This window comes from Centruroides vittatus, unplaced genomic scaffold, assembly GCF_030686945.1.
Source record: "Centruroides vittatus isolate TY-2023 unplaced genomic scaffold, ASM3068694v2 contig_12, whole genome shotgun sequence".
NCBI classification, from domain to species: domain Eukaryota; kingdom Metazoa; phylum Arthropoda; class Arachnida; order Scorpiones; family Buthidae; genus Centruroides; species Centruroides vittatus.
In genome coordinates, this window is record NW_027120767.1 from 618,480 (window position 1) to 643,771 (window position 25,292).

General features: G+C 30.0%; 2 protein-coding genes across 4 annotated transcripts in view; one reads left to right on the forward strand and one right to left on the reverse strand.

Annotated features, from left to right (window-relative positions):
* The window catches only part of LOC136983458 (UBX domain-containing protein 4-like), a 49,862-nt gene extending 49,158 nt beyond the window's left edge, over window positions 1-704 (forward strand). For 2 of the 3 annotated variants that reach the window (XM_067280212.1, XM_067280219.1), the window contains exon 14: window positions 1-704. In XM_067280212.1, coding sequence (XP_067136313.1) covers window positions 1-136 — 136 coding nt within the window. In that variant the 3' untranslated portion in view covers window positions 137-704. The other variant, XM_067280226.1, reaches the window with a different exon arrangement.
* LOC136983476 (dnaJ homolog subfamily C member 9) lies at window positions 690-23,755 on the reverse strand. The gene is made up of 5 exons (XM_067280234.1): window positions 23,547-23,755; window positions 8,666-8,817; window positions 8,458-8,575; window positions 8,177-8,376; window positions 690-1,227 (listed from the first exon to the last, which is right to left on the reverse strand). The coding sequence occupies exons 1-5, from the start codon at window positions 23,635-23,637 to the stop codon at window positions 1,042-1,044; spliced, it is 747 nt and encodes a 248-aa protein (XP_067136335.1). The 5' UTR covers window positions 23,638-23,755; the 3' UTR covers window positions 690-1,041.
* Window positions 23,756-25,292: the final 1,537 nt, after the last annotated feature.

Sequence of the window (25,292 nt, forward strand, 5' to 3'; positions counted from 1 at the left end):
AGCAGAAAGTGAAAGGAAACAAACGAATCCCAGAAATAATTTCTACCAAGAGGGAAACATCTATCGCCTCACCAACCGACAGGCAGACGACGACGAAAACAACACATGGAACGGTAACTCCACACAACAAATGTAAAGTTTTTCTTAATGTAAATTGAGGAATTTATTAATTTTACTGCATTATGGGAAGTATGCAGTATATATGTTTGTATACAATAAGTTTATTTGGTGTACATTATTATTTGAATCTTGAATTTTTAACCAGTCAATTGGAATTTAAATCGATTTTTCTAGACGCACGGAATGAAATGCATCTCTAGACAGTTCATAACATTGCATGACGAGGAAGAGATCGCGTAGCGACCATAGAACATTCACGTGTACAGTAAATCGTAGCCGAGTTTCGAACGGTTAATCTTCGGTAATTGCGTTACTTTTCGACACATCTGAATGTGAACGTTAAATTATTTTATTGTAAAATAAGTCACAAAGTAAAATGCGTAAAAAACAAATTTTGATTTCTGAAATTACGCTTACAGCAACAACAACAAATTTCATTTTATGTGCTGGAATTAATTTAGAAATTATAAGGAAAGTTGAATGGACAATTCAGTTGGGGGTATGTTCTGTAAAATACAAATGAAAGAAAATATTACTTTTACTTTTTTCCTCTGTATTATTCCAATAAATTTTTACTTATTTTATACTTGTTTATTGTCACTGAAGACTTATTACATCGGACTTTAGGAAGCGTTTCAAAATAAATATTCCGACAAAAGTTTTTTTTCAAAAAGATAAAGCCTTTTCTTTCAATATATACAAAGTTCTCAAAAGTAAACGGATTTACTACGCGCTACGGAATTTGACGGCGTAAATCTCGACGGTTCGTACTCGGTCCGCTGCGTTTACGGTACGAATAGATAAATATTCAAAATAGATTATCGACAAATTTCACATTTACTATGAATGGAATAAACTCATTCTTCACATCAATATGGTACAATTTTTAGACTATGGATTTCTGAAGAATTTTGGATCGATCTACTGTTTCCTTCTCTTCTTCATGGGTGGCGGTTTACAGTATTTCTTTTCCAAATCGGCCAGCATGTGGTCGAACCTCCCCTCTCTCTGTATCCTATTGTTACCAATCATCTCTTCTAGAGATTTATTGTCTCCTGTGCGCAACTTTCTCTTCATCTTTTCTGCTTCCTTGGCCTCCTTTTTATACTGGGGAGGGAAAAAAAAATGAAGGTTTAACATTTCTGTGTAGTATTGTTTTTAGTTAGTTATTATAATCGTTGATAATTGTATTGTATGATGAAGGGTGTATAACAAATGTCATAATAAAAAAGTTCAATATCACATTCAGTACTCTTTTTCTCCTCGTTTTAAGACAAATATGCAAAAAGAAAAAGTAAAAAGTCACCGAAGAGGACAAAGAATCCAATAAAGAAATATTGTATGTGCTCCAAATTCTAGAACAAAACTAGAGAGTAAATGTTAAAAGGAGTTATAAGCATTATTTCATGTTGAATAAGATAATTAAGCAAGTAAAGTATTGTAATCTTCAGAAATGATATCTTTTTCTGAAGTGTTAAATGCCAGAGAAGCCATTGCCAGTCTGGCCCTGACCAAGAATAATAAAACCGAATTTGGAATACTTGCCAACATTCGTGCATAATATATTCTTTCGTTTATTTTTTTAGATGAAAATGGAATAAATTTCCCATACCCGTAAACATAAATATTAGATAGAGAAAGAAATATATTTGATGGGAAAATTTCAGTCATATTTATAACTGTCCTAGCTGTTTAACAATCCCTGTGGAACCAACTGCTTTGAAAGGTTTATACAATTCAGAATTCTCTCTGATTTATGCATCAAAACTGCTGATCTGAAGAACAGATTTCAAGTCTTCTGATTAATAGTAAACAATGTTAAAATTCCATCCTTCTCAATTAATTGCATTATTTCTGTTTGAACAAGTCATCATTTATAAATACTCCCATAGCTTTGTTTTCAAAAGGACTAATATAAATTACAAATGTCAAATATATTTTAGTCTGAAATCTTTCAGTTTTTTGTTATTTAACACTAGTACTTTTGATGACACGTTTATGTTTCGAGCACCTGTGAACGTTGACATCTTTGTCTAAATCACTCGTACCACTACTAGGATGATTGTCATTTGAAATGGCTCCCAGACTAGTGTAATGTGCCAGCAGTGGGGATAGTTTGCTGCTCCAACAGTAAGTGGAATTGAAATGTTTACCAGTGATCTTCACACTAAAATGATGGGTGTTCATTCCCAAACACAGCCAAGCTATATCACTAAAAACAATACAACTGTTGGTCTACAGCAATTCATGCTAGTTACCTATCAATAGTATGGAAAGAAAGAAAGAGTTTCATAGTGTGGCTTTCACCTGTCTCTATAACGATGCCTTAACTCCCCAACCAGCCATTTATGCTATGTTCCAAGCACCCAATGATGATAACATATCGTCAAAAGTATTAGCATTAAATATATTTTGATCTAAAATCTTCCAGTTTCTTCCCAATTGTTGTTTGTTTTAGTGTTATAAATACCAGTTTCTGTTTAAATAGTATTATATCTTTGGTGTGCCATTATTATTCATAGATGGTTACACCTAGATCTACAAAAGTTGAATAGATCTGGAAAGTTAAGCAACACGTAATGTGTATTTTATAATAGATGGATTGCATAGTGCCTCATATTTATGAAAAAGTTGTGATTTTATTATGAAATCTTTTTTCATTCATTATTGCATTCGTTGATGCATTTCTTCACAACTGGCAGATTGAGAAGTGAAATTGATCAAATTAATTCACAAGATACTAATTATAGAAGTGCTTTGTAATTAACAGTTTCATTTGTAGAATCTTTCTGCTAAATTCTGCGATGTAATAACAAAAACGGCACAAAGAATTGTTTTTTGCGAGCTACGGTGGAGATATTTTCGGCAGTACGTGATTTCTTCGATAATAAAACTTTTATGTGAAAGCCGTGATCTGGCTAATAAGTGGCTGGTTTAATTGGAAAAGAAATGATTAGAGTTCTTACAATAAGTAAATTTTACATGTTGTATTCTTTATCACTCATATAGGTCTTGCAGTGAAAAAAGGTTACTCATAAATAAACAAAGTTCTATAGGATGCCATTACTGCATTTAACACCTTAATCTCTCTCTTTAATGTAATGACGACATAAAATGCTTTTTTCAAATTATTGTTAATATTTTCATGTATTCTGGAGTGAGATCTTGAAAAAAGGCATAAACATTTAAATGATATTAGGTAGGAGACAACTCTGCAAGCCAAATTCGGCAGATTTCTTTACATAACCAGTGGTTAAAAATATAAATTTTATCATTTACTTTATGTTAAGGCTTTAGAGATAGTTTTTCTCTACAATAAGCACAAAAATCCATTAAAATGTATGCCACCAAAGTTTAATTGAAAATTCTATTGGTCAAAATCAGAAAAATTGCCATTATTATAGTGAATAATTAAAAGTATTCCTATAATTTTATTTTATAAGATATTTTTGACAAAATAATCTTAGAAAAATATTATTTTGCATTTCTTTGTACAGTAAATACTTTTTCTGGTAATGTAATGAACTTTAAGCATGTTCACTTACAAACATTTGCATCTAATTATAGTAAAATTTTTACCGTAACTTTATGAAAAGGTTTGGAAGTAAAAATACAATAGCCCATCAGATATGAGCTCCATTTTTATTATGTAATTTAATAACTATTATTGGTTTAAGATAAAAATAAACAGCAAGATCATAATTACCATCAGAAGAAAAATCTTGAGTATCTAGAATAGAATTATGTTCTCTTAACTAGAAACATTGGATGATTATATTATGAGGGGAATCAAAAAGTAATGCCTCTTTATTACTAATAATTTGTAAGTCTTATTTCACGCCTTTCACTTTTTGTAATAATAAAACAATAATATTCTGGCTTTTCAAGCATCGTCTCTGGGGACAAGTCATAGAGGATGATGTCGAGGCAGCTGTTTAAAACTCTTTTTGCAAGAAACAGCATGCTACAGGTCCAGAATGTTTAACCTCATCACATGCAGGGACAAGTGCTTGAACCAGTACAGTTCCTATTGGAAAAGTAAACTAATAAGCATCCTTCATTTTGTAAATAAACAACAACTAACCCGTTATATATAAGACCAACAACTGCCGAATTATCGGGCTAGCAAATGGCTATAGTAATATTAATAATTTAAGTTAATTTGGTACTAGAGTTAGGCGTTAGGCGCCATCTCTTGCTAAATTTAATAATTAGAATTTTAATTAAATAATTTAAATAAATTTAGGCTTAACTGGAAGAAAAGAATCGGCCTGGATAGCAGAAGTTGCGGGTTCGAATCCCGCTTCGGGCCGATTCTTTTCTTCCAGTTAAGCCTAAATTTATTTAAATTACTTATTTAAATTATTTAATTAAAATTCTATTTATTAAATTTAGCAAGAGATGGCGCCTAACGCCTAACTCTAGTACCAAATTAACTTAAATTATTAATATTACTATAGCCATTTGCTAGCCCGATAATTCGGCAGTTGTTGGTCTTTATCCTTCATTTTGTCCATTTATTTAAAATAAAGTCAACCCTGTATATAAAAAAAACTTAGGTGTTAGTTTGGATGTGTACTGTTTTTTATGTTAATATATTCCAGGTTTACAGTATTGGAGTAAATTTTTCTGTATAAAAGTTCCAATTTAAGAAAATTTCCCGCTTAAGTAGATGGAAATCCTTGTCTACGACCAGAAAATAAATTCAGTTAAGAAGTTTCCAACTTCATTCTTCAATAATTTTTATACAATAATTACATTAAGAAATACATAAAATTTCGTGTGTCATTGCACGTACAACTTTGGCCTTCTTTGAATCTGGATTTTACTTGGTTAGATATTTATTTCAGTCTCATGTGAAGTAACTGAACAGATCATTAGAAATGTGTAACTTTTTCCATGAATAATACTTTAAAATTAGCAGATTGTAAGGACTTGGACCTAAAAAATTTTGAATTGCTAGATATTAAATCAGCAATTTTTCAATTTAAAAGTTTATATTGTTTGGTAGTTGTTGAAGATTGTGTTTATATACTGCAGGTTGGGAAATGCTGCTTTTACAGTAATAAATTTATATTCAATATGTTGGGAATACTATAATTATCCAATTTTACTAGAAAAGAAAATATTCAATAATACAAAGCTAAATGTAGCAGTGACATGTTCCCAACTATGTTCAACTTTCAATTTCTTTCACATTATTAATGAAAATCCAGCAACGAGTTGCTTAACTTTCCTGGAAACATTTGGTGGCACCATCTGTTATGATATTTCATTAAAAAACTTTGTCATTTTATAATAATTAAAAACATGAAAAGTTTAATTTTGAGAGTAAGGATGAGTTTTATAATAAATTTTAAATGCTAATAACGAGTAAAATCATCATTAAGTCTGACCCTACTGGAGATACAAATGATCCTCCTTTATCTCCCTACCCCATCAACCTTTAATCATCAAAATTTAATAGCATCAATTCCCCTAATAAACAAACCTTCCTGCAAAATTTCAGAAATTTTCAACAAAAAAAGCACAGGAATTATTAAGCTTCAAAGGTGAACAAAATTGTGCCCCCCACACACGCATCCATACAAATAGAAAAAAATAACTCAGATTTTTTTGCATTTCTCAACATTTCAAGGTCCAGAGTCCAAAAATCTAGGGGGGGATCATCTTTTGACCAATTGCCATACTTTCCCGGCTGTTATATATAACAGCCGGGAAAGTAAAAATGAATGATGCAAGAGATACTGAAAGTGAAGATATGAAATTTTATCATAGTTCAATTGGACATGGATTCACTGATAAAACAATAGCAACATAATTATAAACAGTACAAAGATTCATCCAATCAATCATTCTCAATAAACAGTGATATAATTTGTAAAAAACATATAAAATATTCTTTAGAATTCCTTTCTATCACCACCTAAAAGAAGGTATAGAAGTGACTAGCGACTAGACTAATTTATCAAGATAGTGTCAACATTCCTGGTTACATTGATGTTTCATTAAGTTGACAAGTTCTTAATCAGAAGCAATAAATTTCATATATCCTTTTGTATGTGTGTGCACTGTGGTATCCCAAAAAAATGGTATATCATATAACAATATGAATACAAGTGCTACCAATTAAGTCATGGTAAATTTCTAAATTCTTGATAACAATAATTATTGCAAAAGCTAATTGACATCATTATCATTCCTTTCAAATGACATAACTGCAAGTGGCATCATTCTCCTGTTTCCATAGCATTAACAAAAACTTGTACTTTGTCTCCCAAAAAAATAAATAAATGCTTAAAAGATTAGGGAAAGAAATTCAGGTTTTCCATGGTAATCACGCAGAAAAGAAAATTATATGATTCACTTTTTACAAGGTAAATGCTTGTTATTAGAATCATTAGAAATCATTCTATTAACACTTAAACAAGCTTCTAACACGAAGTGCAGGAGCATGTGGAAACTAAACTAGCCACTACCTTATAGAATAGTTAGTTACATGATTAGAACAGTTCCAAAATGGTCATAACATATCTGAACAATGGAGAACACAATCTTAAATTGGTCCTCTCAAATCACTTTTACAAACAGATAGCCACAATGTATCTTGCAAGAACTTTCTTTGAAGCTAAGAAAAAACATCACAAAAAAGCAGTTATTGAAAAATGAATCAACAATTTAAAAGACTGCAAATATCCTATACAATAATACTTGCTGTTGTGTCCATTAAAGTTATGCATATGCTTTCCAGGTGAGGCAGGGAAATACTGACACATCCCTCTACTCACCTGACATAAGCCCCTGCAATTTTGATTTATCTGCAAAGATCAAAGAACCCTTATGTGGAAAATGACTCCATGGTAGAGATAAGCTCATTTATTCCAATAAGCAGCCAACGCAATACGTCCGGAAAAATAATTCTGTAGCTAGAATAAGACAACTTTCAAGGATTTGGTGAAAGTTTTAAAAATGGGAAGACTCAAAAGTTATAATTTCAAATTATCAATGCTACAAAGAAATCCTTTAATTAAAAGTACTTTTGCTTTTTGGAAAGAAAAGCTTCTTCAGTTAATGTTCAAAAATATCCAACAAATTTAAACAATTTGCATTTGAATAATACAGTCAAACCTGTTTTTATGCGCTCTTTTTATGTGCGATTTTTATTTGTGCGATTTTTTTAATGCGAATTTTTAATTTGTGCGGTATAGTTGGCGACTAGTCTCGTGCGATTCGTCATGTCTTACGTTGACTTATTATAGCTAAATAAACTTATTATAGCATAAATGCACTTATTATAGTAATATTATTGCATGAATATGCGAAAAATGAAATAATTTACTTTTTAAGTCAACAAAACACCACCTGGACAAAAATATGTAAAACAGACGATAGACCAGACGATGCAGTCAAGTGCTGACATCTGTTGTCAATAAATTCTATTTCGTACGGTTTTGAGTTATTTTCTATGTGAGACTTCTTTTATGCGGTCCCTGTTGACCGCATAAAAAAAAATATTTTTTAATTGTGTTGCGAAAACTATTATTTACAGCCATTCGTGAAGTTTCGTGAGATTTTTTTTTATGCGTTTTTTTTAATGCGGTCCCTATCCCCCGCATAAAAACAGGTTTGACTGTAATTTAAATTTTAAAAACCAAAATAAACAAATTTTGTAATATTAACACTTGTTTTCCTTTTACCAAATACTGGAGAGAATTATACTTGCAGCAGACAAGGAATGACATAATTCCGTACAGCTGCAAGTTTTAATGTGGAAATGATGCATGCATTGTTAGCCTTAATAACTTCTGCCCAGAATAAAATTTGGTCCCACTATGGTTCATAATTTCAGCCCAAGAAATCAGATCATTTCTATGACTTAATTGACAGTCCTCATAGTTTTTTCTGTAATACCTTTTAAATTTTTTTCCTGTGTTCTCATATACATGATTTTCATCAGCATGATATATTATTATTAATTGAACTTTGTTATCATTTTTTCATTGTCAACAAATACTTGAAATAAAAATGGTAAACTAAAATAACTAGAAAAAGTTACCTTGTTTTTCTGCTGTTTCTTACACTGTTGTGTAAATTTTTTAAATTCTGGAACTTCTTCTTTGCTTATCATATCTCTGATAATTTCTATATATCTATCTCTCTCTGTTTCATAACCAATAACACATTGACTGATCTTATTCAAATCCCCTTCATATTTTAGATAGTATTCTTTTATATCATTTATCTCTTCTTCAGATCCTAAAATATACATATATTTTCCATACAAAATTTTATTTGATTATTAAATAAAAATCGTTTTTCTCATTTAATTTCATGCACCTTTATACTTTGTAAGGTAAGACTTTATATCTTCATCTGTTATCCGAGGAAATAAAGAACGCCAGTAAGCATACCAGTCCCTATCTTCCAAATAGCAATCCTCATCATCAGCACTTCCTAAGTAAACAGAAAATTAATTTTAAAAAATAATAATCAAACAATGATCCAATACAAATAAAATTTAAAAACAAAATCTTAGAATTAACCTTGTTTCATCATATATTTTTCTTCTGTCTTCGTCGGATAAGATTAAATATATTTTAGCCAACGTTTGAAATCTTCGTGTTGACTCTTCTTTTTTTTCTTCTTCGGCATGATCTGGGTGCACTTTCAAAGACAGTAATCTGTAGGCCTTTTTTACTATAAAATAAAGTTTAACTTGTTTTACAAAATGAATTCTCTCTTTAAAATAATGAGACAGATCTAAATCATAACTACAGTATTTTTAACTACTTTCATACCAATTAGTGATCACTGCTGTTATTACGTATTTTCATAAATATACATATTACAGATGTTATTTACTATTTAATTACCTAAGAGATTATATTATTTACTAAAAAGTAATCGAGAAACATTTTATTTTGAGATTTCAGCATCAAATAGGTAGGAAAAAGTATTATTTTATTACATTTTCATTATTTTAAAATAATATCCTAAAATAATATAATATGAACAGTTTTTAACAACTCCTATGTGCCAAAAAACATGATTAATCACACTGTATAAAACAGGCTCAACTTGCTTTAATATTTTGCTGTTACCTAATTAATTTAAAACTTGGCAGCAGTCTTATGGGATTTAAAATATCCCAGATAAAATCCATTTGTTCTTTGTGCTGATAACATTTTATCTATTAGAATAAATTTTTAGATAATTGAAACCCATACGTTTGTCGTCTATGTAGTGGTGTGTTTTGTATTAAAATTAAGCTAGTGCTTTCTTAGATATAAAAAGACTATTTGGAGTGGAGAGCAATTCACTGCATCATCTTTATTTCAACTAATCTAATCAAAAATATGATCAAATTTATTTACTTCTGCAAAATCTGTTAAATAATTAATTTATACATTTAAATAGACTCAATTAATATACAATTTTTATTCAAAATGGAAGTTATTCAACAGATTCAGTCAGTTTCACATTTAAAAACAGGTCAAGCAGTTCAAATTTGTCAAATATAATAAATCAATCAATAATAATACATAGCACAATAAAATCTGCTTATTACAATCATAAATATTGTTATAAGAATTGTTGCATCCCAAAATATGAGTTAAAATACAATCATAAATCTTCACTTATTGTCAAATATCATCATCATCGAACAAGCCGTCTTTTTGCACAGTTAGTCTCAACATATGACTGATAATTTGAAATCTTTACAAATGTTAATCAGGATAAGTGTTAAATTGTTTTATGCTTGTAGTATAGTGATTTAAATTGCTGGCATTTCATACTTTAATTATACACTGAATTAATAGTAATAACCTTTTATATAATTATAATAATAATAAATCTTTGAGTTATACATTTTTAGTTGTTTTAAACATATCGTTTTAACATCAATCAATAAAACTGGAATTTCCTATTTATTTTTTTTAATTTTGAACTCTTCCTACTCTAAGCACTAAGAGAGCTTTTCAGTCATATAAACCATGGGTTCAGTCAAGTCCTTAATAAGAGCAGCCAGATGATGAAGGATAAGGTCAGACATATCCAGAACAACTGTCTGTGAAAATTTTGAGGCTTGATCTACAGTCAAACCTAGTTCCCAGAGCGAAGGCCAATACCTTTACTGCATTGCTTGTCTGCCATCCACAATTTCCACTAATTGTTGTCTTATTTATTTTTCCCACTTAATGTTAGCAGTTTAAATGAGTCTGAAGTGATTACAATAAGAAGATTCTAATATACAGAATTAAAGAAAAAATTTTGATATAGATATTCCACTATTCTTGATTAAAAGTTATGGAACAATTTCATTCTGAACATGTAATCATGAATCAGTTTGTTAATTTATTTAAAGCATACATAAGCTAAATAACCATAAAATTTGCTGGCATATAATGTGACTTTTCAAGCTTGAAAAAACTCTGTAAAACTAGGGATTGATTAGTAAACAGAATTCAGTTTTTTGGATGTATAATGATCAGATAAATAAACACAAACTATTCAAAGAATTATTTAATTATTTAAAGATTTAATTAATTTAATTATTCAAAGAAAACTTATATAATTCTGACGTTTTTGTGATTACAAATATTTTCTTCAGGACTTCTATTTATAAATCCATTTTGTAATGTCAAAAACATTAGAATTATATAAATTTCTTTGAATAGTTTCTATTTATTTATCTGATCGTTATACATCCAAAAAACTGAATTTTCTTTACAAACAACTGTAATGTGGTGTAAGCTATTTTATAAATTGAATGGTTACAGTTGATTTATGTAGTGGATATAAAATGCAAACCTTTTCCATACAATGGCTAATAATATTTGTGCGCTATCACAAATATTTCCAACTAAAACTTTTTGGTAAGCTTATCTAACAGCAATTAATATAATTACCAAAATTTAGTATATATAAACAATATGTTACACATTCCAACAATTGATGCACCAATCACACATCACTGATGTAAACATATTATTTGGCAGTATAATTCTGAGAAACTTAATATTTTATTGGAAGTGTTGATTTTGACTCAAATGTGTTTACTGATAGACCTAATATACAATAAATTCTTACAGAGATAGTAAAGATTTTTAGCATGATATTCTATGTAGATCCATTTTTTACATTTTTTTGTAAGAGCTTTAAAATATATATATATATATATATATATTAGGGTGTCCCTTATTTTTTGAATATATTTTTTTTTTATAACGCATAGGGCCTAGTTTTGTTTATTTTACCCTTAAATACTCCCACAATAAATTTCAGCTCATTTTGCATTTTGATCACCAGAACCCGTGCCGACTTGCATCGAATCATTTCCATACATATGGTGCTAGAGAAGTGGCACGTATTCGCTTTGTTTGTCATTCTAACACAATTTGTCAGGCTACTAACACGTATAGTTTTTTTTCGAAGATGTCAGTGGAATTACAAAGCACTAAAAAACATATTTTCTTAGTTGGAGAGATAAACCACCAAATCACGGGTGCAAAATTACCGTCAAATCGGCAAGTACTCGCAGTTTTGTTTTTTAACATTTGCGAAGTTAAACTAACTGTGAGTGAAAGCATAAATCTTGTAATATGCGAGTGTATCATATTTTGGGAAAAAGCTAGAATACCTAAAAAATCTATACCTAACTGTGTAAGAAATTGGTGGATATTTATCAGGTATGGAGACTCTCCATATGTGATAAAGATCCACCAATTTCTTGACATCGGTAGTCTAGCTTTTTCCCAAAATATGATACACTCACATAATATAAGATTTATGCTTTCACTCACAGTTAGTTTAACTTCGCAAATGTTAAAAAACAAAACTGCGAGTACTTGCCGATTTGACGGTAATTTTGCACCCATGATTTGGTGGTTTATCTCTCCGACTAAGAAAATATGTTTTTTAGTGCTTCGTAATTCCACTGATATCTTCGAAAAAAAACTATACGTGATAGTAGCCTGACAAATTGTGTTAGAATGGCAAACAAAGCGAATACGTGCCACTTCTCTAGCACCATATGTATGGAAATGATTCGATGCAAGTCGGCACGGGTTCTAGTGATCAAAATGAGCTGAAATTTATTGTGGGAGTATTTAAGGGTAAAATAAACAAAACTAGGCCCTATGCGTTAGAAAAAAAAAATATATTCAAAAAATAAGGGACACCCTAATATATATGTATATATACATATACACACACACACACACACACACACAGTATATTGAAAGATATTATACAGTAGCTGGTGTATGGATGAAAGTGGTATGGCCTTATTGTTTGTTTTTGCCAGAGACCAGCATATAATAGAGTCCTGCAAACTCAACTTAGCATATACTGAAAAGTGACAAGTTACTTGAAATAATAAATTTTACAGCATAACGATGATGCTAGTCTGAATAGTGGAATTTTCATAAAGGTATTATGTGTAAATTCCTATACATATTAACTATGTACTAATAGTGATTATTTCTATTTGTAGTTAAATTTTAATTGAAAAACAATAATGGCTATTCAATAGCTACTCTCAAGTTAGTGACATTCACATGGTGCCACTGCAACATGCCACAATGCAAAAAAGTTTATATTCTTTGCAAACACATAGAATTGATGCTATCTATTATCAACTGTCGCCAGAGGAGAACAATAGATTCTAGTTTTAAATTATAAAGGTAAAAAATTAGATGTATTTATTTTATCTTTTTTGAACATGTCACGTTTTAATATTACGAATTTAGTCTCTGTAATCCAAAAAACTTTTGGTAGACTAATCTCACAGCAATATGTTGGCAAATTGATTTTATTTAGAACTACATCATATGCATTTCAGGTTGGTCTAATTTGTTCCAACCCATCTTTAGTGAATATACGTTGGTGTAAATTACAACATTATATTTAGATGGGTGGGAGGACAAACCTTCCTCACTTTGATTGGTATCAAAGTAAAAAATATTTTCTCCACAGATGTATAATAAACACTCTAAAAACAGCAAATGGTTAAAGCTGACAAACAAATGTATAGGTATAATGCATTCACGATGCATAAAATATTTTAACAAACTTCACAAAATTGTTAAAAAATAACGACACTATTAGTTCACTTATACCAGGTTGAATTTTATTACCAAATAATAGTGGTAATAAAATTCAACCTGGTATAAGTGAACTAATAGTGTCGTTATTTTTTAACAATTTTGTGAAGTTTGTTAAAATATTTTATGCATCGTGAATGCATTATACCTATACATTTGTTTGTCAGCTTTAACCATTTGCTGTTTTTAGAGTGTTTATTATACATCTGTGGAGAAAATATTTTTTACTTTGATACCAATCAAAGTGAGGAAGGTTTGCCCTCCCACCCATCTAAATATAATGTTGTAATTTACACCAACGTATATTCACTAAAGATGGGTTGGAACAAATTAGACCAACCTGAAATGCATATGATGTAGTTCTAAATAAAATCAATTTGCCAACATATTGCTGTGAGATTAGTCTACCAAAAGATTTTTGGATTATAGAGACTAAATTTGTAATATTATCTACTGTACAGCAACATTCATATTAAAGGAAGTCAAGTTTTACAGAATGTCAAGTTTCCAGAACTCCACTTTGTATCTGCATTTCAGTTATACTTATATGCTAGAATTGAACATATGCAGGGAAGTCAATTTTCATGGCAGGCCTAAGTCTAAATCAGAATTTTAAGCTGAAAAATCATGAGGTCAACTTACATGTTGCCTGTATTATAACTGAAACTTCTCACAACATGACAATATGTTTTCCAAAATAATTAATTTGAATATTGTAAGAATTAAACATTGTCGCAAAAGGAGAAATTATATTGTTTGTTTTAAGAGATTTTATGAGCTGCAGAACTTTTTAAAGGTAAAATAACTTATACTACTGGGCTCCTACTTGAATGTATTTTTTAAGAAATTGAATATTTTTAAGGAAAGAAAAAACTCTATAACATCAATGTAATACACCCCTAGAAAATGTAAAAAATTGTCTTGTTAAAAAACATTGTAAATGGAACTCTGAAGTACCGTATAAGTGTGAAGGTATTGGTAGAGATCCAGGGAGTATTGTGAGATATGTTTTTTATGCACTGAGGAAGGGCCAGAAAATTAAACTGTCCCGAAATGCATATGTAAAAAAACAATAAAGGCATTTTATAACCTGACGGGCTGTGAGATAGTCTACTGGAAAGATTTTTTCTTTTTCCGGATTGAAAAGACATTAACCAATTCAAAATAATTAAATAAATCACTGCTAATTTCAGGAAACCAATGTTTTATTAAATATAAGAAATATTTTCAGAGAAAAACAAAATCAAATTATTTTCATTTGTTTGAAATTTAAAAATTGTAACTGTTCAGAATATTACATTTTTCTAGTTTAGAATATTGTAACATAGAATATATAAACTGTTAAATCTAAGATTTTAAGCTGAGGATGAACTGAATACAAACTGAAAATGTTTCTTTCATTTAATAAAAAATTGGTTACTTGAAATTAGCAACGATTTAATTATTTACAAAGATGGTGCCAAGTTTCCTAATCTTTTGTAATATTTTTCTTTTTTAGAAAAAGAAAGTTTTTGCAAATATAATCTGAAACTTATTTTTAGATTATTGTATCGATAATAGGAAATTTATATTACAACATTCCATGAAATGAATTATGAAATACTATGATTAAAATGGTTTTATAAATACTGTATCACAAGATACTGGTATACTACACTTCACTGTAATAGAAAATAATATCAACCACACTTCTTTCTTTACACACACTATTGGTCTTGTCCTATTTTATTATGATTGTTATTTTTAATGTCTCCTGTATCATATCTGAATCAATTACAAAAATTAAAATGAGTGATCATAATTTCAAATAATTTTCTTTTTGTCATTAATTCAACAAACTTTAATGCTTATTTAACTCCATTATTTATAATGTAGAAATTATGTAATTTATAACATGCTAAATAAGAACAGAATAGTGTCTTTTAGTGTTAAAATTTATCTTTACAATTATGTTATCATCAGAAGACCATTTTTGGTTTGGACCAGATGGTTATTTCATGTTATTTGAATTCAAAAATTTTCCCCTGAAATGAGTTAGATAGATGCCTGACATGACTCTGTTGCTAGCAGAAAAGAATAATGTACAGGAGCAAGGCATTACTAATTTGATATGGAGAGCATATATTTTAAATATGATTAAAAATTGCAGCCTGGCATTGTGACGATGTTGCAATAAATAATTCCTTGTTTTATTTAAATTATTAGTGATGCTGTCACTATATTACAACGTATTAATCAAGCCATACTTATATTTAAAAATATTTATAGAAGTGAGTATTTCACAATATCCATGAGGAAGAATAATTTAAAAAATTATGCAATGAAATTAGATCAATATCTGACTTTGTATCTGCTAATACTTGTCATTCTTTTTTCAAATTTAATTTTCCTTATATGATTGAAAAATGCTTACTTAAAAATGAAAAACGTTATGTCAATTCAGTTAAGTAGGTTCTATATTTCAGTGTCTGATTCATTTCTAGTTCATGCCAGTGGCAAATACAAAGGGGTGTCTGTGGGGGTTTAAGCCCTCTGTCAACACAAATATTTTTTAAATTTGTTTGTTTGAACATCAAAACGTCATTTTTAAAAACATTTATGATGGCAAATATGGCTTATCAGAGCATCTAGGATATAATCATCATACACATGTTAATGAAAGATACTTATTAATTATTCAACTATTTTAAATTTTTGAGATATCCCATCCCTTTAAGTACTCCTGGATTCATTACTGTCTCAAGCTATCCTGAAAAAATGTTTCCATTTCTATTTTGCTTTTTGATTAAGGAACTGATTAGCTGGAATATTTGTCTGCTATAATTCTCAAATATATATTTAAAATGGAAAGTGATGATAATTTTGTTGATAAAACTGGATTAGGAAAAACATATGTTAAAATGTTCCAAAATTTGTTTTTAAATCTGACTTTCTATAATAATTTATTATTTTATAGACAATGCATTTTTTACATAAATAAATTAATTTCTCTGGAATCAGTTATTCTAAAATTAAATAAAACAAATTGTCCCAAAGATGTTTAAAATCCAGCAAAAACATTTCGTATAACAAATGTTTTCAGGAAACAACTGATCAAACACTGCTTATATTCCTTTGTTCAAACACAATGTAATGCAATCACTCAACCACTTGGTAATTTTTCATCAGTTAATGATGAAAAATGCCAAGTGGTCGAATAATTGCACTACATCATGTTTGAACAAAGGAAAAAATACCAACACAGTTTCAAGAATGTTAAAGAAACCATATGTGATGGCATATTTACAGATGTCAGTATCACAGTCTTTATTTTCTAAAGCATGTCTCATGCAATTCTTTCTGTTTTCACATTCTTTTAAACTAACCAGATAATCTGTAAATTTAAGATTTTTTCTAACTTCAGTATGATACTGTGATCCTGAATAAGACATTGAAAAATAAAGTTCTCCTAAATCTTCAGCTGGACTTTTCCAAGCAAAGGTTATCTTTTCTTTTGTTTCATCATCTTTATTAATTATAGCAATATTAATGTCAGATTTACATTGTACAGGAAAATCAGAATCTAACCATTTGATAAACTCTCTAACTCCAATAGAATTATTTTGTTTTTGCTTGTCCTTTATTAATACAGTACACAAAAAGCATTCTACTCCTTCCTCTTCTGAATCAGGCAATTTATGATAAAACTTACAGTTTATGATTCGGCCTCTTCTGCAATTCTCTTTATCACAGGTGAAAGTGGCATAGACTTGTCTAAGTTCCATTAACTGAAGATCCGGCGATCTGTCTTTACACATATTCTTTTCGTAAAATGAATTTATAGTATGAGCTACCGATGTAACTATTAATAAATTTAACAAAATAAGAAAACACTTCATCTTTGAATGACGACAATTTCGACTGCGACAGATGCCATTCGACAAACATTCCACCTCTGCAACAATGTTGGAATTAACCGTTTATATGTTGGAATGTCTCCTTCCTTTTTGTTTTCAGCTTTTTTAAAGCCATATTCAGGTCAAACTTCTACAAAGAAATTCAATGTATTTATATATAAAATTTTTGCTAGATTTCAAAGATTTAAGAAGCATTCTTTTTTTAACCATTAGAAGAACCTTTTGCCCTATCCCCTATTCCAAATACCTGCTTTTTTGCTAATTATGAATTAATGAAAAGCTTTTGCATTATTTTTTTACGTTAATAAATTAACGTAAAAAAATACATTTTTTACATTAATAGTAAAGTAAATGCACAAGCTCATTGATTGTATTTTAATTGAATAAAACCTTCAATTTCAATGAGTTACTACTAGTAATAATTTTTAATTAGGTTTGTTTATTAGATTTATCAAAGATGTCTTGCACTTCATCAATATGTGAAAAATGTGAAATGACACAGTTGAAACTGAGAGACTAAGAAGCTGCAAGTCAAATAACTTAAGGAACAAACAAAATACATCATTCATAAATGATTTTCTACAGATGAGAAAGGCAGATAGACATGCGTATTTTCAGATAACTTTTGAATGCAATGCTGATAATGCTCCTTTCTCAAATTGGTAATGCCAATACCTAGGTTAAACTATATGAAAAAATTCTCTCTTTAGATAAGAAAAAAAAATGTAACAATTTTTTTGTAGGAATATGAGAGTGCATTTTATAAGTTCAACAGGTTCGAGCAGTAGAAAAGATTAAAAGTCACTGTTCTAGAACCAAGATGACTTCAGTGCACAAAATCTTAATATGAAATATTCTGTAAATTAAAATCAATATAATTGGCTTTTTGCTAGGAAAAACAAATTATGCTGAAATTTTCTTCAAATAATAACCTACTCTTCCCGTATTTATAGACAATATATTTCAATTTTGGTAGAAGTATTTGGTTTACCTATTTCAAACTTTAAATAATCACAATTTAAAGCTCCATAGAAATAATACGAGGGTCATTCTAAAAGTAAAGAACATTTGTTTCTCTAGATATTTTTATTTAAGATAATGAAACAAAAAACTTATTATACAACACATATGATACCTTAGTTATTTTTCTATGTAGTTGCCATACAAATTTAAACATTTGTCATAGCATATCACCAGCTTTTCTATGCCTTCTGCACACTCAGTTACCACTAAGTTTTGAACCAGTCATTAATGGCCTCTTTCAGTTTGTTGTCACTTCCAAAGTGGTTCCCAGACAAAAAATCCTTCAATTTGGGGAAAAGATGGTAATCACTTGGAGCCAAGTCCAAACTATAAGAAAGATGTTCAAAAACTTCCCACTTAAATGCTGAAGCAAGTTCTTTGTCAACGCAGCAGCATGCGGACGAATTCATTGTCCAGAGGCATTGTGCTTCTTCATTATCCTGAAGAAGCACAATGCCTCTGGCAACAATCCCTGTCGTTTGTTTCGAATGGCATGATGTAGTCAGTGAAGGGTCTGACAATAGCTGCTGCATTTATGGTCTCCCCTCTAGGCATGTAGTCTATGACTAGGATGCCCTTTTGATCCCAAAACACAGTAGCCATAATCTTTTTGGTGCACAGAATTTGTTTGGCTTTTATTGGTCTTGTTGGGATCCAGAATGATGCTATTCCATTGACTGGCACTTTGTTCCTGGAGTTTTATGCAAAATCCAGGTCTCATCACCAGTAACAATATGGTTCAAAAACTGCTCACCATCCTTGGTGTACTGACTGAGAAAAGTCAGTGCAGCCTCCCATACAGTTTTGTGTGTGTTCATCTGTCAAAAGTTGAGAAACCCATCTGGCACACACTTTTCTGTAGCCCAAATCACCACTAACAATGCCATAAAGAACTGTTCTTGAAATTTTAAGAAAGAACAAACTGAGTCCATCTATAGTGAAACATCTATCCTGTTAAATTTTTTCCTCAATCCTTGATTTGAGTTCATCAGTCACAACTGAAGGTCGGCCCGAGCGTTCTTCATCATGAATATTCATTTGCCCACCATAAAACATGATGCACCATTTTTGAACTGAAGCTTCATTCATCATATTACCATAAACCTCGGTTATCTGTCTAAATTTCAATAGGCCGGACTTTTTTCACATTCAAAAAGCGTATTACACTACGAACCTCACACTTGGCGGGATCTTTAATTTTGTCACACATTTCAAAGCCACACTATAAACAGTAAACGACTGTTGTGGCTTGCTGTTAGTGTCAGACTGGTGCAAAGGAATGGAAAGGTCCGTGATGTGGCGGTGGGAGTGGTGAGAGAACTGTGCAGCTCGCCAGATCAAAACATTCTTTTCTTTTAGAATGATCATCGTATTGAAAAAATTGTATTATCAAATCCTTAAAAAAAATCAAGCTCTAGCCACAGAAGTTACAAGTTGGGATATTTAAACTTTGTAATAATTTTTTTTTAATACTGTTTATTCATTGAATATAAATGCTATGATAAATAATGGAAATATGTGAAGAACAAATCTGTGATTATCAAAACTATTTTAATGACAAATTCAAATGTGTTTGGCAATCTGCTATCATAAATTAATATGCATTCTGTCAACACTGATATGTATTTATTGCCTGAAGAAATGTAAAATTGAATACCTGATGCAAAGCAATTCAATTCAAAAATAATTTTATAAAACTTTTTTCAAATAAATTTATATGAAATTCTTTAAGAAATCAGAAATTTATCATTACATACAAATAATAATTCCATTTTTATATCAAAATAAATAATAATTTTAGACATTATAGTTATGTTTTGGCATGTTTGTTTTTGTAACTATCACATCCATTTATAAACAAACCACAGGTTCAAAACATATAATGAAAGAATTTACAATGAAATTTCTAAAAAACAAAATGAAAATATTCTGACCAATAACTTCCCATATAAAACTGGTAATCATCTAATGTAGTGGTGTTCAAATCATAGCTCCAAGTTAAATCCAAGACCATGAACATATTTCACATATCGCTTAGAGAGTATTATTACATCAATAGTTTATGGGGAGGCAGTGGCATTGCTAGGGTTCTCCAGGCCCGGTGCAGAACCAGATTTGTGGGCCCCCGAAAAATTTTTTTGGCAGGAATGTCCTTTTTCCGTAATGGTAATCGGGAACGTCCAAACGAAAACAAGTAATTTTTTCTATAAATTTCGGCTTTTGAATTTATTTATTCCATTAAAAACATTGCATTTAGACGTTCAATTTCTTTCGTTTGATGAATGATTCGTTAGGTATTTTTTTGTTTTGTTTACGTAAACAGACTAAAATATTTTTGGTTTATATAGCGTATAACTAAATTACAGTTGAGTTGCTGGTTTTCCTGTGTAATAGGGGTTCCAGCTTGAGCATGCCCAAATGCCAAATTTTGCTTTGTTCTGATTGCCGTGAAAATTTTTTTGGGTCTTTTTTCTTGTGATTTTGGGGTCCCCGTGGGCCAGGGGCCCAGTGCGGACCGCATCCACCGCACCCCCTAGCTACACCACTGTCGGGAGGGAGATTGATTGTATCTGACAATAGCTGACAATTGGGAGAGGTGACTCTGATAATGTAAGATTGCATCCATGGTTTATTTTTCTTCCACCATGAAGAAATTGTCTGAAAATAATTCTGTGTATTTGGAAATTGCTTAAATGTCTGGCCTGATGATATAATTAAGGAAAGATAAATCTAATATGTAAAATCTATCATCATCATGAAGCCATGTGTAATCTAAATATTTGAAATTGAAACCTGTCAAAACTAATTCAACATTTTATCATTACGTTAATCTATAAATAAAAATAAAGATTTTATTCCAATTTATAAATCATGAAACAAAAATTTTAGTCAATGAAACTTGAATCTAGCATTATTTTTGCTAACACGCTTTTCATTACATAACTAGTAGCAATGGTAAACAAAAGATGTTTCAAACTTTAATTAATCTTCTTGTTTAAATTAAGTTAAAGAAATGGTACTTTCGTTTTAAAATCCTTATAAATAATCTGAATTTCAAAAAATAAATTCACATTTAAAAATTTTTTGGATTACGTGATGAGAATAACTTTACGCAATTTCAAATTTTACTGTGAGGAAACAATTCTTTTAAGCACCAACAAAATAAGCTACTTGTGTGACCAAATACTTTGTTAGATATACATAATATCAATGTTAAACATTTTTCTAAGAACTTTCATGTATCATGGTTTATCCTTTAACATTCTAAAAATCTTCATAAAATACGAATATAAATGAATACAGAGAGAACAAATATTTTAAAGCTTTCTAAACTTTTTCCAGAAGATTTCCATTTCATTAATGTAAATATTTACATTAATGAAATTCAAAACAAAAAATATTAAACAAGATTTGAATTGATACTTGCAAAATGTCAAAAATATAAGAATGTTTACTCTCTCTAAAGATGCTCATTTCAGAGGAAGGCCTTTGAAAACATTTAATTCTGTACAATCACACAAAAGTTCAAATAATTTTTCATGGTTACACAAATGAAGATAATGTTCCCCAAAAATATTTGAGCATAAAATAAAATAAAATATACAGTAAAACCTTACTAAAGTTGAACTATGTTAACTCAAAGTTGTCTACAAGTCCCGAGCATAGTATATAGGGTTTTCCATATAATACAGTCTTATTAAATCAAAATTTTGACAGACCAACAATCCCTCTACCCGTTCACAGATCTGTGATTTTCATTTTTCTCTTATATTCTGTATGAACACAGATGATTAAGATAAACAAACACTATTCCATGCCAAACACAACACAACAACATTACAACCTCACATCAATATCCTTTTACTGATACAGTATGTCTCTGGCATTCTGACTGGGACACAAGGGACTGCTTGACAATGAACTCAAAAGCACCATAAATTGTATTCAATTTCATAATCATACTGTGAACAGATTCTTCAGAAACAACTTCATAATGGAAAATTTTTGGAAAAATTTGAAAAATTGAGTATTAAACTTGTTATCTCAAAACTCTTTTACTCAAAATCAGGATTTTTTACTTGAACTCAATGAGATTTTACTGTGTGTAACGAAAGTAGTGTTTACATGCAAATCATCCCAACAGTACGAAAAATTACTCTCAACGAGCAATTATTTTTTGTGACATTGTCACAATGCCAGGCTGCAGTTTTTTGTCACACTGCTCTCAATTTTAGTAGTGTTGTGTCCCTGTACATCATACTTTTCCTGTTAAGAATATAGTCACACCAGTCATCTAACTTTGTTCTGGAAAAAATTTTTGAATTGAAATAAAGTAATTTCCAGTCCAAACTGGAAGTTCATATATAGTTCATTGGGTCCTACCAGTCCCGAACTTTCTACATCCAATCTCAAATTTCATCTATTTAACTACATTCTCGTGATTCTTCAATTCATCACATTCTTATAGTGCAATCGGGGTGACGTTACAAGCATACGCCCACTCGACCCTATTTACTTACTCGTTAACACTTTATTCGGTCTTGTAATCCGAAGGTCGCCGGTTCGAACCTCACCCCGAGCACCAAGACGACACAAATTAACTAGACCAATTACTAGAAAGAATCAATTCATAGCTTAACTCGTAAGTCTGCAACTGTCGGAAAAGTTTCGTATATATTTGTTTTGGTTTTTCGATAAATTATCGTTATTTGCTAACGTTATTTCTCAACTGTACATATTTGGACTTTTACTAATACATAGATTTTTTCGCATAACATACAGTAATTATTTCGGGTTTTGACATTAATAACAATTTACATTTATTTTACCGTCCGTGCAAAGTCCACCCTTTCAAACCCTTCATTTACGTAACGCACCACTAGAATATCCGGGCTTTCGATTCAACGGATAAGACGGGACAACACACAGAGGTACCATTCCTTTGACGTTTTTGCTCTCTCGGGTCTCCGGTAAGGTCTCATTCGGTGGTGTAATTGTATCCGTAACAAATAACTTTAAAACTTCTTTTCTTTCTTTTAGTCGTGGGCTACATCAACTAGTATAAGTAAATCTATTCGTGTAATTCAGCAGACATAAATTGCATCTGGAAGGCTCCTAAATAGGCTAACAGGTAACCAAATTAAAGAAAAAATGGTATAAGATGTCACATTTTATAGAATCTTATACCCAGATTACGAAATGTATCAAAGACCAAAAAAAAATAATTTGGAAGAAAATTGCGCATTAATATAGCGATACGCTTATATCGAAATATGTCCGACTTATAACCCTTTAACGTACGTCCAGTAAGATTGAAAATATGTAAAAACATAATTAAAAATAAAAATGACAGATTGAAATAACATACAACGCAACGTTATTTAACATTATCGCCACTTACTTTGATCGTTACTGGCATCTTTTTCGACGTTTAAAATCTCATATAGATTCTTCGTCTGAAAATAAGTTTGACAATCCGACATCAGGCCCATATTTCTGCGGTGGAACGAAACGAAAAGAAAAACTTTCAAAACACACCAAACTTCTCCTTTCAAGTGCGCGCTAATATGGCGCTGATGTGAAACAGTGCTGCCAGATTTTCAAAAGTTATTTGTTTTTTTACATCCATTTTAAAAAATGCGTATACGCGTTTGAACGATAGTTTTTACTTTAATACTTTAATTTTCGAAAGAAATGACGACAAATTTAATTTTAAAATAGTTTGAGGTGTTCATTTTTGTCTGCGGGAAGTAAAATCAATAGTTGAGTGGTAAAAGTTATATTTTTTGTGCTTGACTACCTATACCTACAACGTTACACTTCTGGAAATCAAAATCATGTATAAACACTTTGTTTATACATAATTTTATATAGGCGTAGGCGTTATGGGTGTTATATAGGCGTTATAGGTGTAGTCTGACCCCAAAACACCGTATGACAATTCGTTCGTACTTAGCGATTATGGCATGAATGGAAGTTTGGCACACGAGCGGAGCGAATAGAGTCTAATTTCCATTCATGCCATAATTGCCTATATTATAAAATAATTGCATAATATTTGTTTAATTCGGACTGTAAGCGGAATCGATTCTTGAAAAATATTATCCGAGCGAAGAAATATAATATTCTATTGTCGGTCGAATTTAATATTTTCCATTTGGTGCTGAAAACTATTATAAAAGTTTCCAGATCGGTTCGTTCGTATTTTCGCATCAATACGAATCTTTTATAATTTTTGCATTTATGAAGTAAAATATTCTTATAGTAACTGTTAAGAAGATAGAAATTTTGTTCTATGTGGATTCTACACTAATTAAAAGAATCTTTTAGAACAAAAATTAAACTGTATATGTTAAGAGATTTGGAGTACAGTAAATTATTGAATGCTCTCGATAAAACATTCCTCAAAATTTAAATAATTAATACGTGTTTTAATAAATGTAAAAACATCAGAAAAGATACTAATTTGTCACATTAAGAATAATGTTTTATTAACATAATTAAATACCATTTTGCTATAAAATTAACTAAATTAATTAATTATATCGGAGAGTGAGATAACGCTAATATATTACATTATGAAGTGTAATATTGTTCATATAGCAACAATACAAGATATTTTCACTTTTTACAGTATTAAGACATCAACAATTGTGCTAGGTATTTAACATAAAAATTATTAAGTCTGAGGTGTGTTCACGAGATTATTACTACGTGCATACACGTATAAGTTATATATACTCCTACAATCGAATATATATTTGTGTTTTTAAATAAATAAATTATTTTGTTATATTTGTAAAAATAATTATAATATAAATCTTCTTACCTATGTCAGAGGATGCTTATTTGAACACTGAGCCTGATCGTAACAATAACTAAACAATTACTTTTTAAAAATAATTTTTTTTAATTATCCAGTTATAAGTATTTTTTTTAAATAAATTTTTCAAATTATAATGACATTTTAAAATTAGATTCTTTTTGAATTTAAGCTTCGGCCTGGTTCATAAAATCGTTAAATAGACTAAAATTTTGCAATTGTCTGAGCGTGTAATTCTTGATTATTCCGTCTATATCTATTAAGTTCTGACTTTTAAATTCACTAAAATAATTTTTAATTTATTTAAATATAAGAGAAAATTGA